Source organism: Pholcus phalangioides, unplaced genomic scaffold (genome assembly GCF_987345545.1).
Source record: "Pholcus phalangioides strain wild (caught in Gottingen) unplaced genomic scaffold, Ppha-v1.0 ptg000010l_1, whole genome shotgun sequence".
Lineage (NCBI taxonomy): Eukaryota > Metazoa > Arthropoda > Arachnida > Araneae > Pholcidae > Pholcus > Pholcus phalangioides.
In genome coordinates this window covers 26,998,804-27,018,334 of record NW_028301603.1, presented here as the reverse complement: position 1 = coordinate 27,018,334, position 19,531 = coordinate 26,998,804, and the positions used below count along the sequence as shown (strand labels likewise).

Sequence of the window (19,531 nt, the reverse complement as noted above, 5' to 3'; positions counted from 1 at the left end):
ATAGTTTCCCAAACTTTTTGTTTCATCGCCCCTTCTTCTGAGAAAAGTTTTCCTCTCATCACCCTCCCCCAACTCACGCGAACCCATAGGATCCTACTTTATGCCAACAGCTAATATCACTCTCATTTCCCCCCCCCCTGGACCATTCCATCACATCACCTACCAGGGGGTGATCTTGGCCACTTTGGCAGTAGACGCCTACTACTATTAATTAACCCTATATGGACCTTATACACATTCCTCTATGGAATTTGTAAGCATGCTTTCAGTAGACATAGAAAAACTTTTCTCAAAAGATCTATGGAACATACTGCACAGTTAAAAAGTGTAGTAATTCACATTACATAGTTCTATTCTCTGACTCTTCACAATGGGTGAATAAAATTGCAAAATCAAAGCTCAAAGGGGTAAATGTTATTCTATGGCAGTATGATGAACCAAAAAATTAGTCTGTGGAATGCAGCAGCCCCAAAGCAGAATGTGCCGAAATGTGCGACGTACGTCGCAGAACAACCAGTGCTGTTGCAGAACAATCTGGAAGAATTTTAAGAAAAGTGTAGAAAAACGCTATTATGTATATTCAAATTTTTATCGCAGAACATTTTCAGTCAGCTGAGGGCTCGTTGCAGAACATCGCAAAACATTCTGCTTTGGGGTGCAGCAGTGCGATTGAACTCTCTGCAATCAGTTCTGTGTAAACAAAAATTTGAATCTACTGTTTTTACAAGAATGGGATAGATCAAGGCATATAGTAAAGACTGTCTCATCCCTTTGAAGTTACTCTTGCCATCTCGGATCAGGTGTGTGATGTCACTGCTCGAATGCTTTTCAACTAAAGTGCAACCTTGAAATACCAATGTAGCCAGTGGCAAATAACTGGTTATGTCAGGGGGATGATATCAGCTGATACCAACTCCAGCTGAGGTAGCCCTTATTATACAGCCCTGGTGATATGTAGTCATCCATTTGTTTCAGATACAGTTAATAGAAATGGGTTATTGTTATCAGGAATAAGTCATAATGTGATCACATTGAGTGGTATGCACTGCAGTAAAATTTGCTGGTTCCAGTTTAATTACATCATGTACATACTGTTACTGTGGGAAGACCAAAGAATGGGGTGAAATTCAAGGGTCTATTGAGCTGGTAACTGGTATGATGTTTTTTAAATAAAGCTTCTTATTTAAAGTTTTTCTTCCCACTTATTTTAGTAATTTTTTTTTAACTTATTAATTTCAGCCAGTGTTCCAGGCTTTTCTTCATGAACAACCAGACCTGCAATTGATTGCCTTATATGCTTTGCAAGTCCATTGTCATAATGCGTGTTTTCCAAAAGGTGAGTTTCACTAATTATACACTTGGCGGCTTTTGTGCAATGCCGTCATCTTTTTTTTTCTTTTTTTTTTGTATATAGTTTTATATTGTCATTTAGCAGAAATACCTAGCACTACCCTTGCTTTCTCTATAAGCAAAAAAGTAAGAAACCCTTTTAAAAGGATAAACTACTGTTGATAAACTTGTGCAGACCTGCCAACTCACCCGATTTAGGCGGGAGACTCTGGATTTTTCATTCTTCCTCCCGCTCTCCGGATTTGTTCAAATTTCTCCGGATTTTGGCAGGTGATTAGATTTTACGCAAGCTTTCACATTGCCGTGGCTTCAATGATTACCGTCGTCGTTAGGGAAAACACCCATAGAGGATAGCCATGGTCATTTCCAACGAGCAGCCTTAAAAAAAAGAGTGTGACCGCATTTAAGCAACTGGCAAAGATGCGACTTCGTTTTCGTAGCGTTTATCGGCAATCATTTATCATCCCCTTGGGAGAATCTCTGGATTTCAAAAGTTGGCATGTCTGCTTGTGGCTTTAAACTTGATGAAAATCACAGATTAATAAAAACAAACAAGGATTTCGTGGCTGTTATTCAATACAAATATAAAGACCACAGCAAGCAAATGCCATACAAAGTGGCTGGAAAAAGATGCCCATAAAAAATATGGATGGTAATGAAAAAATTCATAGTTTTTTCTGTGGTTGTTTAGCCAACACGTTCGAAAGTTTTTGTCTTCCCATATCCAATACCCCTCAACGGAATGTTGTTAATTTGAAAGAAACAATTTTTTGAAGCTATTGAAAAGTTGTAATGTGCATTCTATTTGTATAATGTATATCCTATTAGAAGAGAGTTTTTGCATTAAATAAAGCCATAAATAGGAGAAATGAAGAATTATTTGTGAAAACAAAAAATTGTTTTTAATTGATGTAAAGTGCCACAAAATGATTAAAAGGCAATAATGTTTTAAGTTGCATTAGATATACTTAGTGTATTTACATTTTACAACATTTTGAACATTATGCATGATATTTTAAAGAGTCTTTCAATGTCATCTTTCATCAGCATTCTTCAATGCTTGTAGAGCACCATGCTTAAGATAGTTGTCTAGTCAAGAATTTCCAAACTTATTTTTATAATTGAACCCCCTTCTCTAAAAAAAAAAATTAATGGCTACTTAACCCTGATTCAGCCAACCCATGAGATCTCTCGTATCTAGTTTCTACCATCCCCCCTGATCGGTTTCATTGCTGCCCTAAAGGACGATATCTCCACTGATTCCACTTGTCCTACTTTTTTTACTTTTTGGTAAAATGTCCTACTTTTGCCCTACTTTCTAGTTTTCATCCTACTTTTTTACCAAATCCTATCTATAAAATTTGTGTAATTTTAATCGAGGAGGAAATCATTGATATATTGTCAAACAATATATATGTAATCGATTGCAATTAAGGATTTTGCCAAAGTAGAAATTGTATCATTTTTAAGATTTTTGGGGATGTATGTGGACCATTTGGTTTATTAATTTTTAATTTGAGGGTTCAGCGAGTAGAGTAATCATTAAAAATTGTCTGAGTGGGGAAAAAAAATTGTATTTACTTTTCATGGTCTTGGACAGTAACTAACAATCATCATTTAAAATTATGGTGCACATTGTGTGTATAGGTGAAACAACAGTTAGCCTTACGAAGCAGTTGGATAGGCCTTTTCTAGGTTGGTAGCATTCAATTGTCTTCTGTATTTTAGGGCATGTGCACAGGCATAAACAATATTTAAATTTAAACAATATAAAATTTACAGTGTTCAGCACAGAGCTAGAAATGAAAATGCTTCATTTGTCCAAAACGATTACACTGACATTGAACAGTGAAATGTAAACAAAACCCTATAAAAAAAGATAAATGATGCTGTAAAACCATCTGGTTCACCTTGACTCATTTACATCAACCTTGTAATTTACAAATTTTGCACCTTGCTTTCGAAAGTGTTCTCAAAAGAGTGTCATTCTTAAAAAAACTTAATATGTCTTCATAATTTGCTGTGTGCATTGTTGAAGAGTCAGGTGACTTTGAAAGACTCCTTGAAAAAAAAAGAAAGTAATATATTGTGAGGAGACAAAGAAATTATATGTGGCTGGCTAAGTATGCTTTTTTGACCAAAATTTATTTTTGTAGCCAAGTCATTTCTGTAATTTTGCTTTGGCTCGAGTCAATCTCACAGAATATTAAAATTGTGCTATAAAAAAAATTAATTTTAAAATTATTAAAAAATTAGAAAAAAAATTAAGGATTTTTATTTATTGTGCTATGATTATGTTGTCTGGGGGTGCCCTCCCCATCCTGCTTTTTAGTCCTACTTTTTCTAATTTCTCGAGTGGGAGCCCTGTATCTCCTATTTTGAGAAACACTGGTGTAACTTCCACAACTCGTGAATTCTTTTATACACACTACTATTACTGAACCACACATGCACCTCGTTCACATTCCTCTACGGAATTTCTAACAAATTGGTACATGTTGGAATGTGTGTGTGTGTTGTTAACCTGACGTGAAATTTGTTTCTGTGTAATGCTTGTTGTATGTAGTGCTTCCATCTGCCATCAATTTTTCTAACTGAGTGAAGTATAATTATTGAATAATTGTACCGTTTTAGGCCTGTTGCTCTCTGTGGCCAGACTTTTTAACGGGGAGATTGACTCTCGCATTCGCACCTCGAATTTGGGAACCATGGAAAACCAACTTCAGCCGACCTCCACTATGACGACGGTGGGTCTGCAACTCATTGCAACATTATGTGAAGAAGTTTGTCATGTCACTTGGCTTGTAGCATGTCATTTTACTCCACCTAATTTCAAAAAAAATTTATGAAAAGTACCTGAGATAAACCAACTTGGTTATTTTTCTCAGATAATAGAGTCTTTGCGCAGAATGTTTTTGTGCATTTTTTTCGGCATGTCTTTTCGCAGGAGTTATTAAACAGGAGATTTAATTATAGAAGTTTTTAATTAGAAGATTATTTAAATATGGTTTTGCAATTGACTTTCAGTAATTCTGGGATTCTGGTAATCTAGCACTCCCTGGTCTGATATGTGCCAGATTAGCTAGAGTACCCACACGGGTAAAAGGCAGGGACCCTGGGAGGGACAGAGCCCGGGTCGTGTCTGGTCTGATGGCGATTAGCTAAAGTCTACTGTAATTAGATTATGCTTGGCAGGAATGCACCTTTACTTTTGTTTAATTTGTAGATCTATGTATAATGAAATAAAAATATTGTTTTTTTTCCATACATATGGTGGAAATATTTCAGATGCAGTCCATTCTCTTATCGTTATGATAAAACACTTTTCAGTAAAACTTTTTTTAGGAGGTGTTTAGTACTTTATACTACTACTAATAAACCCAGACATGCACCTCATCCATATTTCTTTGCGGAACCTCTAACAAATTGGTACATATGGGAATGTTCGTGTACGTGTAGTGAAACCTGATGTGAAGTTTGCAGGGCTCGGCACGGGTCACTTTTTTCACTAAAAGTCACTTTTTTAGAAACTGGTCACTTTTATTACGTATTTTCAGGCCCAAGTCACTTTTTCCACTTTTTTTTATCAAAAAAAACCTCGGTCTCCCGCGCTTTTCTGCTGTCAGTGTTTTTGTTTTCTTCAAGGAGGAACTTTACCGGTTTAAGGTCGTTAATTTTCTCCCTCCCTTCATTGAACTACGATCGTTAGCTGCCTTCCCGTAGAACCCCCTATACATGAAGGCATCTTATCTTCCGGGGAGCATACCGTGTGACGTCAGTATTGGTCAGAAAAAGATGGCGTAAAAGGCGTACTTACAACAAAAAAAATTTTCCCCTCCTCTACTACCATTCTTTCTTATTCCCCCACGCGTGCTCACTCGTTCTTTCATTTCCATCTTATTTTAAAATTGATCCTTTATTTTATTTGTTTTAAAAAGTTTTAGTCCTAAGGGCCGAATTCCTTTCTTGGAGCATCGAGCAAGTTACATTTGTTGTTTGTTCTATCGTTACTTTTTTTAAAATATTTTAAATGACGATTTAAGAGAGCCCGTGCAGAAACTAACTTACGAGCAGCGGGAGAATACCAAAGCGCGAATATTAAAGATACGTATTATTAATACGTATTAAGGGTATTATTAATACGCTTTGGAGAATACTCTTGTAGCTGGCCAACGTTAAAGAAGCTTGCAAGTATTTTGAATTTACTTACAATAAAAAAATCATCCGACTGAAAATCGCGATCTATCTAGAAATAAAATGCGTATTATTTTTCTATAACTGGATTTAAATCTCAGCAAGAAACCGTAGCCCAGATATGATCGAAAGGAGAACTATTTATGATAAGATCACAGAATCCTGGAATTCAAAGTTTAGTTTAACACAAGGGTTTCCAAATCATATGAAAATTGGTCATCAGGCTGATAAAAACTCAGTTAATGCATGCAAACCGTAAATGGCAAACCCGGATTTAATGGTGGGCACACCGAGCACGCCTTTGGCCCCTACTTTACACTTTTTTTTTAAAAATTTAAGGGGCCTAATAATTTTTTTTTTATGCCTGGGGCCGTCAACAACTGGCCTTTATCCGCTTCTGGCCGTAACTTAATTTAGAGCATTTGCACGATACTGATTGTTGACTATATATATATGTTGAATATCGACATATTGCGCTCCATTCTTGGTGTTGTGTAAAAAAATCCCCTTTTAGACCTCGGAAGTTATTAAAACGTTTTTGTCTCGAGTCGCTGTTATGACCGCAATACGGGATCTGGTTCCACGGGTGTTGAACGAGGAAGGGTGCAGAGTTTACTCTTTCTCCGTTAAAAAAAAATGGATACTGGCCCCGGGCGATAGTAAATTTGCGTTCGTACTTGCGGCACGGGTTGCTACATACTGTGATCAGATCCAAAACTGGGGGGGGGGGGAGCAATGCCTCGAACGGCATTTTTGATGGAATGGTGTATTTAAGAAAAGGCAATAAATTACTTTGCAAAATTATCAAATTTCACAGTCAAGGGGCAGTAAAATTATGTTTCCCCTCCAGAAAAAAACCATCGTATTACGACCATGGTGTATCGGGTGTCCCGGGTGGGGGGGGGGGAAATTGACTGTTTTTGTTCATTGAAAATTACGGGAGGAGTCAGAGCTAACGTGGCGATGCCCTGACAGCAGCATCCATAAACCTTGTATGTCGTTGATTCGATTTTTGTGTTAATTTTATCCTAATTTTCCGTTTTTCCCGATATATTCCTATCGATTTTCGCATATATTAGGTTGATTCATATTATAAATTATATATATTTTTTAAATTTATGTGCCCTTTGTCAGCCATCTTGAATTGACCACCACAAAACGACGATTGATTGACGCAGAAAAAAGTCGCCACGTTGGCGCTTACAAGGTTCATGGGAAATTTACCGGGAAAGGCCGTGGAGTCTTTTTCTGTTAAAAATTACGGGGAGCGGGGCCAAAATTATACTGTTTCTGGGGTAAAGGAGTAAATGTTTTTTTTGCAGGGGTGTATGTTGTGTGTAAAAAAAAGAAAAATATATATTTACATATTTTTCTCTCAAAAACCAAACAATTTCGAAACTGGTTTATTTTCTCCCTCATCCAAGGGCAGTATTATTTTGGTACTCCTCCGCCTGACTCACCCACCCTTCCCAGTTCAGCCATAGGTGGAGATAGACTTGAAGGTCTTAGGGGTGCGGCAGATGACAATTGATATACATCAGGTATACATCAGTAGGCTCTGCCATTGACATTGGGGGGGGGGATTGCCCTCCCTCAACATATAACAATTAAAATAATTTAGTTAATTTAATAATTTAAATAATTTAAATACTTTATTTAATTTAAATACTTTATTCAATTTAGTAATTTAAATAATTTATTTAATTTAATAATTTAAAATATTTTTAAAAATGTAATTTTATAGTTTTTTTTAAAAAATCATTATAGTAAATTTCTTAAAATTTGTTGGAACTTATTATACAAACCTAGGTATGTAAATCAAATTTGTACTAGTTAAAAAAGTTTGAGTACATTTTGTATACTGTCATTCATAGCATAACATGAATGAAAAATGCACTAGAATGTGTAGATGGGACAAATTCTCTCATCAAATTTTGTGTTACTTCATTTTTTTTTCCTCCTTTGAATGTGAAAACTTTTTCCAGTTTTGAAGTTTTTCCTGCTTAAATTGATTTTAAGATGGGTTGTGGAAAGCAACATGGGAGAAAGGCATTGCTACTGTTACTTAGAAAGGATGTAATGTTACTCTCTCACACATAGTTGTTGATAAATTTGATAAGTTATTCAAAACTTTTCTGGTTAGCAGAATGTGTTTGAGTTAGATTTATTTCACAATATTCTGTAAAAAAAAGCAATTTGGATGAGTTCCATTGAAATACAAAGTTTAGTAAAAACTAAATTCAATTTCAATTCATTCAATTTGGCATTAATCAAAATTCAATGTCCATTTGGTCTCTTTCTAAAATTATTTTGGTCACTTTTTTAAACATTTTGGTCACTATTTTCACTAGTTTTGAGGCCATGATTCGTGCTGAGCCCTGAGTTTGTTTCTGTGTAATGCTTGTTATGTGTAGTGCTGCCATCTTCCACCAGTTTTTCTAACTATGAGTGAAGTGTAATGATTGAATAATTAATCATTGTAGGCCTGTTGATCTCTGTGGCAAGACTTTTTAAAATAGGGAGATCGGCTCGCATTTGCGACTCGAAGTTGGGAACCACATAGTACTTTATACGGTTATGACACATTTTCACATGAAATTGCTTGATTATTTGTTGACGATTTGGAGGAGTAAGGGAGAAATGGAATATTTTATACTGTGTTGGAAGTTTAATTTTAAAATTATATGTCTCGTATATTATCTCTAAATAAAGGTATGCTACTCAGATGGTTTATGATGCTTTATGATTCTGAAGTAATTGAAGAAGAAGCTTTTTTGAAGTGGAAAGAAGATGTGAACGACGATTACCCAGGGAAAGGGAAAGCTCTCTTTCAGGTAATTTCACTTTAATATATTTATATTTTGTCTCGAAATATGTCAAAATATATATCTTAAAATTATGAATATTTTATTTTAAGTGATTGCAGTACACCTTCGCAGAATCAATTCTATATTTGTAAGATACATTCTCGTCACTACTTCGAAATTTCAGCTTGTCTTCTGAGCTTCATCTTTGCTTTTGAGGGATTTTTTTTTTGTTTAGTTTCATTTTTGAAGAGTCAGTTCTGTTGTATAAAGACTGATAAATAAGTAAAAAAATTGTATAGTTTTCTCTCATTTTGTTAGTTGAAAATGTGGCTTCATTTTGAACATTTGCTCACTTTGAAAAACTTGTAGTGTAGCTCATAGCTGCAGAGGGGAAGAGTGTCTTAGACCGTGGGTGTCCCAACTGCCAGCCCAGGAGAGCCACGAATGCAGCCCAAAAAGTGATTTCAAACTAAAATAAAACAATTTATAAATATTTTTTATATTGTTTTGGGTGTGGTTCATCGCCAAGAAGTGAGGGTTGAGAGCTTGGTTCATTTTATAATGAAATCTTGATGTAATATTCTGAGGACTACTATAAAATATTGTAGTTAGAGACAGCATTATCATCATATGCTACCAAATTTGTGTTATTCTAGACATCTTTTCGGGATCAACATTGTTGTTTTCACCAGAAAATTCACTTATTTATTCAAAGCAGAAAATTGCTGATTCGATTGATGAAATAACTTCGTTAACACTTTCAGTGGTCAGTTGGAGCAAGGTACCAATAATTACATGTCAAAAAAAAGCGTTGAATTGAAATTGTACTAACAGTAATTTCGATAGAAAAAATATCAATCTAGTTTCAAAATCTCTTCAAAAATATCATTATAGAGTATTGACTCTCGACGTGTGAATTGAAACTCCTATGGGGTGTCACCAACCTTTATTGGGATTAGTATGATTTGTGCTTGTTCAGTGCTTTGGAATTTTTTTATTTTTGGATGAACGATAAGGCGAAGGGAACTGCAGATGAAATAAGTTTATATAATCATAGTTATAGAGAGATTTATCATGGTTAAAGATATTGCTCTATAGAGAAGATTTTGAACATTAGACTATTGGTAATTCAAAACAAAATCATTTTAGCGAGATTTCACTATTAGGTTTTTAGTGACTAGAAAGTGTTCTCAACGGGTATCATTAGTGTTCGTGTTTCAAAGCATGACCAATACTATCTCCCCACCTTCAAATTTTGCTCAGTCCAGCAAACCCAAAAATAATGAGCAGTTTAAATTGTGTTATTCTTTGTTACCATTCTTTTGGTGTTTCCTAAATTTGCATGTCATCCTAACCCTTTATGCAACATTTTATTTTTTTCAGACCAAATTTTCTAAATGAACTAGTTCATGCATTTTCGATAGATTTACAATGAAGTCCCGTTCACATGTACAATAAAACATCCCGCGAAGTTCCCAGTAACGGGGATTTTCGCTACAGACCGTTCACATGACATTAAGTTTATGCCGGTAATCCCCCCCCCCCCCACTCTTCTTTCCGGAAGTCTTCACTAGTTACATAGGTTGAACGGAAGTGGTTGATTCAATATGGTTGACGAAGGAGCTTATAGCAATTTTCGCGGGGCAAAGGATTATGGGAGAAAAGGTCAACCTCCAATCCACCCCAAGAAAGATGGGTTTTTTTTTATGAGCTTCTCTCCCACCTTTTTCTTCCCTAGGGGAAAAAAGTTGTCATGCCAGTAACTACCACCAAAGCGACCCCCAATCTTGCACATGGGAACGGGGCTTAATAGACCAGTATTTTACAATATTTGAGTATCATCAAAAAAATTTTATGTATGAAATTTATAAATTACTTTTTATTGTTGAATTATTCGGGGTCTGAAATTTCCTACAAAAAATAATATTGCACTATGCACTTGATAGTTTTATTAATATTGATCATTCAGGTGGCTAGAATGTTTAATTTTGAGTTATGAATATCGGATGATTTTCAACCCTTCAGCATCTCTCTAATGAATTTTTATCTTTTTTTCACGTGATCGGAGGACTCTGTGTCCCAGTGAGCAAAATCATATTTCATTTTAGATAAAACATTATGGTAGTGCAAAAGATAGATACAAGCAAACAATTTTTTTGTTAATGTGAGCTGTTCTCTTCCCAAGAATGTTTTACTTTTTTAAATTAAACCATAACTTCTTTTCTCATGCTGCAATTATTTTTTCTGATTTTAATTATGTAACTCCCTAATGAATTTTTAGTATTTTTAGTGAATTAGAAAATGGGTCATGTTATGCTTTTTATGGATAACATAAGATTTTGTTCTTTAGTCGGGTGGCTCTGTAATTTATTTGTTGACAAGATGAATACAAGTGAAAAATTTTCGTGGCTTCAGTCATGGGCTGGGGCCATTGGGGGCATTGCCCACCCAATGTCAAAGATTGAGCTTACTGATCGTATATGCGTATATATGAATTGACATCATCATGCCCCCCTCCCCTCAGACTTTCACATCTATCTCCGCTTATGCTCCAGTTCAGGGAAGTTGACAGGTTTCATTTCAGGAGGCTCCCCAATGAATTTCATTTTTTTAGACATTGTAAAATTTGCAACAGCGGAAGCCCAAGATAAATCCAGTCTGGGGCCCTGGATTTAGTTCCTTGGATACATGATTTACAAATCAAAATTTTTCTCTCTTGGCCCTTACAGAGGGATGTCTAACAGGCAGGGTTGTTTTCTTTTAACATGGTTCGTACCGTCCTTGAAAACCTTGAAAAGTCCTTGAAAAAAAAAAGTTCATTTTCAAGGCCTTGAAAATAAATAAGAGTCCTTGAAAAAGAATTTTTTTTTAAGAATTCTGTGAGAGTCCTTGAAAAATTTGTTTTCTGAAATAGTTTTCGCCACTTTTTTTTTTTTACTTCGTAAGTGACGTCCTTAAAAAAAGTGCAAAGCACAGGGAAAAAGCCTTAGCAGCCAATAACCCTGGATAATTGGATTTAAAGCACGTCTTCCCCCATTATTGTTAAGCCGGGTTTTCGTAGAAGCAGGTTTTTTGTGCCGCGTGCAAAGTGAATCGCCCAGCGTGACACGCCGTCCACTCACCAATAATAAGAAAACAAGTTCCACTGTTTTCAAGAGAGTGCAACAAGCCTCACACGGCAGTGTTTTACGTCGGCGTGATTGCCCGACTGTTTCTGGAGGAGTCAAATGCGTTGTGCGCCACTCGTTTTACCAATCTTCTATACAAATACAACGCCACAACAGGCAAAATGCCCAACGAGGTGGCTGAGAAAACTCTTCATTTTTGTTTTCTTTCACTTCCCTTCATCGAGCTCGATGCTTCCCTTCAAACCGGAGCATGCAGATGACAGAGTAGCTGATAGCAGGGCCGTGAACTGATGCGCCACAGTAGGAATACACAAATGCGTAGTGTGATTATGTAAAACGTTTCTGTTGACGCGAAATGATCCAGTTCGGTTCATGCGGCGCCAAAAACCTACGTTGGAATGTTTTTTCCCTTTTTATTCTCTGTGCACGTGGAACCGCTCGGCCCGACGCAATATGTAAATCTCTGGCGGCATGCTCTCGCCGTCACGGGAGCTCAGCTTTGTGCTGTAGGCTGGTTTTTTCCGCGTCTATGTCGGGATTGTTTTTTTTTTCTCCCTGAGATTGCCGGTTGTTATTTGTCGGCCGTTTTATTTATTTCTTTTATGATCGTAAATGATCTTGTTTTTTTTCTTGCAACTTTTATGGAATAAAAGCTAGAGTTCAAAATGAACTTCCGATCATTGTTTTTTTTTCTTCAGCTCAGTTGGCACGCTCTGGCCCCCAACAACCAACCAATACCTATTTCTAGAGTAGAAGTCCTTCTGTTCTAGAAGGTATTGCAACAACCCACTTCTTGGAAAACCCGGCTTTATGTTAGCATGTATCCTGTGATCGTATGTAGACGTATTTGGAGTCGTTCGAAGTCATTAAACTTTTGTACTAGGTATTTTTTCTGGAGTACTTAAAAAACGTGTCATAATTTTTGCCGAAATAATTTCAGCCTTTCGGTCCGTAAGTGAGCGAAGCTTCCTCTGATTACTGTCAACCATAGGCGGAGATTGACTTGGAAGTCTGGGGGGGGGGGCACGATGATGATGTCAATTCATATATGCATGTGTACATTAGATCAGTCAACTTCACATCCCCCCCGTATCTCCGCCCATGCTGTCTAAGGTTGTATAAGGTTCTTTAAAGAAAGAAAACAAAAAATGAGTAACAAGTGTGTGTACTTTTAATTACTTGTGTGGCTGAAAAATCCCTTCTATCAAGATTGGTTGCTGAGTGTGGCAGACAAAAATGTCGCCAAATGCAAGCTGTACTTCAATGGGTGAATCGGAGCTGAAATCCATTGAGCTTATATTACTGGAGGGAGTATGGCGCAGGGCCATAACTAGGATTTTTGTATTGTCTTGCCGCCCCCACCAATTCGGAATTCGATATTTTTATAACGGTGTTCACCTAAAAATTGCCATCCGGGACAGTTGCCCCCCCCCCCCTCCTGCGTTCTAGTACCAGCGCTGGTATGACGTCAGTGGTCTGTCTACATCATTACTTGGAAGATCACGTGACGCGTTGAATGTCAGCGCATCTCCGTTATTTTCTAATGGCATCCATAGTTGTTTAAAGGAGTTTAAAACAATAAATGAAAGAAATAATTTCAGTATCAATGATATGATTCCAAAATTAATGAAAGATATAGTTCCAGAATTAATGAAAAAAAAAATTAATAAAGCAATAATTCCAGAATTAATGAAATAATTTTAGAATCAATAAAAGAATTCAGCATTAATGAAAGAAAGAATTTCAGCATTAGCGAAAGAAAGAATTTCAGCATTAGCGAAAGAAAGAATTTCAGCATTAGCGAAAGAAAGAATTTCAGCATTAGCGAAAGAAACAAATCCAGAATTGATTGAAGCAGTTATTCCAAAAGTAATGAAAGCAATTATTCCAAAAGTAGTGAAAAATTATTCCAGAATTGTTGAAAGAAATTATTCCAGAATTGATGAAAGAAATTATTCCAGCATTAATGAAATAAATAAATTCAGAATTAATGAAAGAAATAATTTAATCTTTTTCTATCTTTAGAAGAGTTCTTTTTTTCAGTCTTTAAAAGGAAATTAATTGCAATATTTAGAGACTAAACTATGTTTCAATGAGGAAATTGACAGGCACAAACTGTGTTATTCAATATGTCATATGTTTTGTATGATATATATGTGTATGTGGCCTCCTTTATTCATTACTGATGATGTGAAATAAAGTTTTAATCAAAATTAAAGATGCGCCTATTAATGTGAAAAATATGCTTTTGTAAAAAAGGCCTTGAATTTTTAAGTTTTACCTTGAAAAGTGCTTGAATAGTCCTTGAATTTTTTTTCGTTGAAAGAGTACAAACCATGTTTAATCAAGTGGTTTTTTTAAAAAAAAATCACATTAAAGTGACCTAAATATGATTCTCCCCCCCCCCCCCCTTGAAAATACCTCATTGGTTCATTATTAGCCAATTTATTTTATTCTTACCACATTTTCTCTTCTTGTACATTCTGATGGTATAAGTGGTTTCTTTTTTTCCCCAAAAAGTCATAAAAGTGGCCTGAATATAAATTTTCTTTCATGTTATGTATCTTAGTTGCTGAAAATTATATACAGTATCAAAATTTGTCATTCTTACTGCCTTTTCTAATTTTGCACTACATTCTAATACTCTATCTTAAGCAAATTCATGAATGAAGATTGCATCACACGTATGTGGTGGTGGTGTGTTATATCTCACAGGCTTTTTTTCCCCTTCACAAAGAAGCAGCAACAGTAGTGACACCATCATGCTAGGGGCAGGTGGTTTTATAATCCAATAAAGACACCATCTGCCCCTCAAGGACAAAGACCAGTTACTAGTAGTTGCATTACCTTACAGACATGTTCATTTTCTTTCCATATGAAGCAGCACATCTCATACTGTATATCACAACTAGGCTTAAAATTGAATTATTTTTTTTACATATTTTCAGCATTACCCACAGTTAATCAAAGTTCTACTGTACAGTAGTAAAGGCCTGACCAGTTTGCGAAGTGGCTGGTGATCCCTGTCCAAATAATTTTCAGTTAGGTCTTTGGAATATGGACTGGGTCACCTTTTGGTTAGGATGTACAGTAGTAAGTGATTTATGAAAAATAATCAGCTATATACAGGGTGATTATAATTAAAAGTTCTGATTCCAAAACACCAATAAAAACTGATGGTCAGAATGGCTTGAAAATTTGCATGGATCCATTGCATGAAGCAATGGAATTTTCTGTGGCGGAAGAAAAAAAAAAACCACTTTAAATGTACTAGTAGATGATGCTGTACTTGGCCAGCGGTATAATTTATTTTGTGCAACCACATCATTTCGGCACTTCAACAGCATCAGTGTGTGAATAGCAAGGCTGGAGAAATCTCAGACACCAGGGTGACTAGAAAATCCGTTTTGGCACCTAAAATTTTATATGCATCATTGCTAAAATGAAGTGCAAGTATGAGACAATTTTTTTTTGATTTTGTAATAATGTGTCTTCCAACATGAGACTGGGTCATAAAGTCCTAATAAAAAAAACATTACTCAGGACTGTTTTTCTGGGGGAAAAAACATGCTTTGGTCTTAACGAATTTGGCTGGCACATAATTTTTTTTTATTCGTCAGCCCTTGTGGATAGCACAACTTTTATCAAGATGCACATTGCAACACTAGTGAAGCAGTTGCTGAAGAACCAAGGGGTCTATCCTAGACTTTTTGTGAAAATTTTCCTTATTTTTGTGAAAAGGATCAATTTTGTGGAAAAATTAATAGTAATTTTGTAAGAAGTGAAGTAATCTAATTAAATCTATCACAAAATAAATGAACTTCTCCAAATTTATGGTTTCATTAATTTTCATTTTGTTAAGGATCTGGAAAACAGGCTCAAATTTTGGCTGGACAAGACCCCCTGAGAATACATTTTGACAATAACAAGATAACATGACACCTGGCCATCATGTTCACCGGTGTTCACCTGACAGGTGAATGATACAAAGTCAAAAATGCAACTTTTGACTTTGGGAATACCCAAAAATGTTATGTGCAGTGGTCCGATTCCAAACTTTGGTTAACTGAAAGCAGTTCCACATAATTATGATGGCATAGGCCTACTCTGATCTGTTGTTGAACAAGCACTTTTGTTCTTTCACCTTACAGTCAGAACACAGTGGACAACATATTTAACATTTCTTGTGTAAGTTGTAGTTGGTTGTTTAAATGACTTCATTTTTGGGATGTTTCCATAAATTCCGAAATCGTGCCATGCTAATTGTATTATCATTTTGCCTTGACTGGCTGTCATATCCATTCTGCGAGCAAATTTCCCATGTTCGGATGAGTACAGTGTCATCTATTTTACATTTTTAAGTATTTTTTCCTCTTTTTTACAGTGTTTTGAAATCAGAACTTTAGTTACAATTACCCTGTATATTGTAAATCATTGCTAATTAAATTGCATTAATTAGGCTTCATTAAAGACATTGTAATTGCCTAGTTTTTATCATAGTTTTTGCAAAATAGCGTCCTCATTAAGCGTATTGAGAGAGGGAGAGAGAAAGTAACTAAAGAAAACATCTTTATTATAGGGTTAATAATAACATTTAGAATTCTCAAACACAAAATAATTTCTTGAGTTAAGCTATAAAATAATTAAATTGCAAAAGTTTTTTATTTAAATGTAAGAAATATTTATAGATTAACTAATATGGGAATTGTGTTAATTACATTAACAAACATTTTATTTTAATTAGTACAAGTTTGAATGATTTTTCAGAAATTTTATTGCTTTTGATGTAAATGTTATTAAAACCAAAAAAAACTGGTTTATACCAATCCTGCTGACAGGCCTCCGTCAGGGTCCCCTGGGGAAGTCATAGCTGCCAAGTCTCCCGAATTTTTACGAAAATCACAAAAATCCCTAAAAATTCCCTACTTCATAAAAAATAATCCCCGCTTATGAAAACAATCCCTAAGGAATTTCTTGTGGGCATGAAGCCTCTTTTTTTTCCCTTTCGAAATGACATCACACGTCGTAAATGGGGAAATTCCCTTTTTAAGGAAGTTTTACAAACCCTCTGATGGTAACAAGAAAGTTGTTTGTCTTATTGTGCAGGGAAATGGCTTAGCAGCCAATAGTCCTGGATAATAATTGAAGATTATAGTCACGCGCATATGGTCAAAATTTCTTTTGTTGAAGTTACGTATGTGCGATATAACAAATACAAATACCACGCCACAACAGGCAAATTGCCCAACGAGGTGGCTGACTTAAGAACATCATGGATCCCCGAGCTATTTTTTGGAGGCCCTACCTACTACTGCTACACCACACATGCACCCCGCCCACACCCACACCCCCCTGCAGAACCCCCAATGAATCGGTACATGCGGGAATGTGCGTGTACCTATAGTGAAACCTGACGTGAAGTTTTCTGTTTCTCTGTAATGCTTGTTATGTGTAGTGCTACCATCTGCCACCAGTTTCTCAAACTATGAGTGAAATGTTATGATTGAATGATTCATCGTTGTAGGACTGTTGCTCTCTGTGGCGAGACTTTTTAATGGGGAGATCGGCTCGCATTTGCGCCTTGAAGTTGGGAACCACAGAAAACCAACTTCAGCCGACCACCACTGTGGGGTTCGAACCCGGATCCTCGCATCGCGAGTCCGTCACAAAGCACGAATACTGATAAGCAGAAACATATTTAATCAATTTTAAAGATACTTATTCCCCGATGAATTTTCTTTCATCAAACGTTCCAGAAGAGAAGAAATACATTTTCTGTAGAAGAAATACATTTTGTGGCTCCGTAAAAAGAATAACGTGTATGAAAAGATTTGAATGAAAATGAAATTTTTAGTTAATTTGCAGCTTATGAGGATATTTTTTTGACAGTTTACAGTGAGATTTAACTTTCATTTTTGGTTAACATCTCTCTCTCTCTCTCAGGAATGGCCGTGGCTGAATCAATGAAATCCAGGTCTTTTTACAATAAAAATGACTGCAAACTCAGTACATCTAAAACCTCACTTCCGACTACTTTAAATCACTTCAATACTACTACTACCACAACTCGCTCTTTCTTACTCAACTTCTCAATACCTAATTCTCATCATAATGCTCTGTTACTGTTCAAATTTGTGTTCTCAAACAGTCGCTTGGTACTAGCGTATAGTCATGGTATATTTCTTCCTTTTCAACAGCTGTTCAATAAATTCCTACATATCATATACTTTTAATTCTGAACGTTTAAATCTTGGAATCATTGAACTAGAAATTAAAAAAAATGACATTAGAAAGAATCGATTGGCATGTGGGCCATTCCTTTGTTTTTAATCTAGTGATGTAATCATTTTTTTTTGGGGGGGGGGGAGTGCATGACTCCTTAAATACTCATTTTCATTTTGAAAATTTTGTATGGACCCTGCTATAGAGGGAGTTAACATGCAGTAGAGGTAACTTTTTTCTTGATGATTAGCATTGTTTCTGAAAATCCTTATGGAATACTACAAAAATCCTTGTGAAAATCTTGACTTTTTTTTTCTGCCTCATCTAGGTGAACCAGTGGCTAACTTGGTTGGAAGAAGCAGAAGAGGAAGGTTCAGATGATGGCGAAAACTGATGTTCATTTGTATCAGTGGTGCAGAGTGTTTTTTTTTTCTCTCCATAATTTCTTTTGCCAATTTCAACTTCTTTAGGAGATGGCGAATTCATATACAAGAACTTTTCTGGATTTATTGGTTATGCCTGGGAAATGTGGTAGCATAAAACTATGGGTTTAGTTGTTTTTTTCCCAATCATTTAACCTCCCCTACATTTAAGTGTGTGTGTGGTTGTTTTTTTTTTTTTTTTTGTCTGCATGCGTAACTGCGTATTACCCTTCCCCTTTTTTTCTTCCTACCCCGACTTGCTGCGAGTTTTTATCTGAGAAAGAGATCAACATTTTTTTCTTTCTTACCTTTTTTTTGTCCATTTGACCATTGCGTGTATCAAATTGAACAGTAGCAGCTGGTATTTGTGGATCGTGGTTTCTAAACGTTAGCTGTTGAAAAGAAAAGGTCAAGGCAAAAAAAATCATATCTTTCATGTGTATTCTTTTTCTTCCTCTTGCATCTCGTTAAAAAAACTTATTTTATGCCAAAACGTTTTAATGCACAGTGCTGTTTAAGTAATTTAAAAATAATTGAACAAAGTCACGAGTCTGTGTGTTTGAGAGACAAGTCAAGGACGAGCTTTTGCATTCGATCGGCTCCTTTTTTTTAAAACTCATTCTTATGTAAAGTGAGACCTGTTGGCATCCAGTTTCGGAAAAGGGGAAAGCTCTGCTGGCAGATGTCTGGTTTAAGGAAGAAGGTAAAAAAGAAGAACGTGCGTGAGATGAATGTTGTATGTTGTGATGTCTATTTGATTGTGTTTTCCCCCCCTCAAATCAAGTTGAAATGAAATTAATTTATGAATCTAAATCTTTTGCTTATTTTTCAAATCAGCTATCAGTTTTTAAACAAATTTCGTTCTTCCAAGGCTTTCCTTTATACAGAAGCTCTTGAAATACTTTGACATGTTCACGTATCATGAACCAATTTTTCTGTATAATCTTTAAAAAAAAATTCAATTTATCTATTTGAAATATTAGTTGTGTTTTTTGTAGTAGGAATTTGGCTAACTGGAAAAAAAGAAGAAAAAATTAGCAAAAATAAAAGCAATCATGTTTGTACTTGAATAAATTTTCATTTTTCTGTACCATGTTGTTCATTTCTGGATGCAGGTTGGAAGTAACTCTTCTATTAAAGTGAGGACTTTTTAAAATGATAGGTTACTTACGTTTGGTGGAAATAATTGATTGTGTGGTGCAATAGTTCTGTGAATATAGAAGTTAATTGATTGCAGAGCTGACCATGGTGTTTACCATCATGGGAAAGTCAGAGTGAGAAAAAGGTCACAGAAGTCCCAAAATTTGAGTAAAGGTCACAGTTCTGCTCCACACGATGTGGGCGAAAGGTTGTTGGATCTTTTGACGGGTCCTCAAGCTAGAGTTTTCACGGAGTGGGGGCTCTGTAG

General features: G+C 35.7%; 1 protein-coding gene across 2 annotated transcripts in view; it reads left to right on the top strand.

Moving 5' to 3' along the window:
• The window catches only part of NAT1 (N-acetyltransferase 1), a 107,976-nt gene extending 88,763 nt beyond the window's left edge, over positions 1 to 19,213 (top strand). For both annotated transcript variants that reach the window (XM_089237959.1, XM_089237960.1), the window contains exons 19-21: positions 1,240 to 1,336; positions 8,257 to 8,378; positions 18,030 to 19,213. In XM_089237959.1, coding sequence (XP_089094085.1) covers positions 1,240 to 1,336; positions 8,257 to 8,378; positions 18,030 to 18,095 — 285 coding nt within the window. In that variant the 3' untranslated portion in view covers positions 18,096 to 19,213. The remainder of the gene's footprint in view (positions 1 to 1,239; positions 1,337 to 8,256; positions 8,379 to 18,029) is intronic.
• Positions 19,214 to 19,531: the final 318 nt, after the last annotated feature.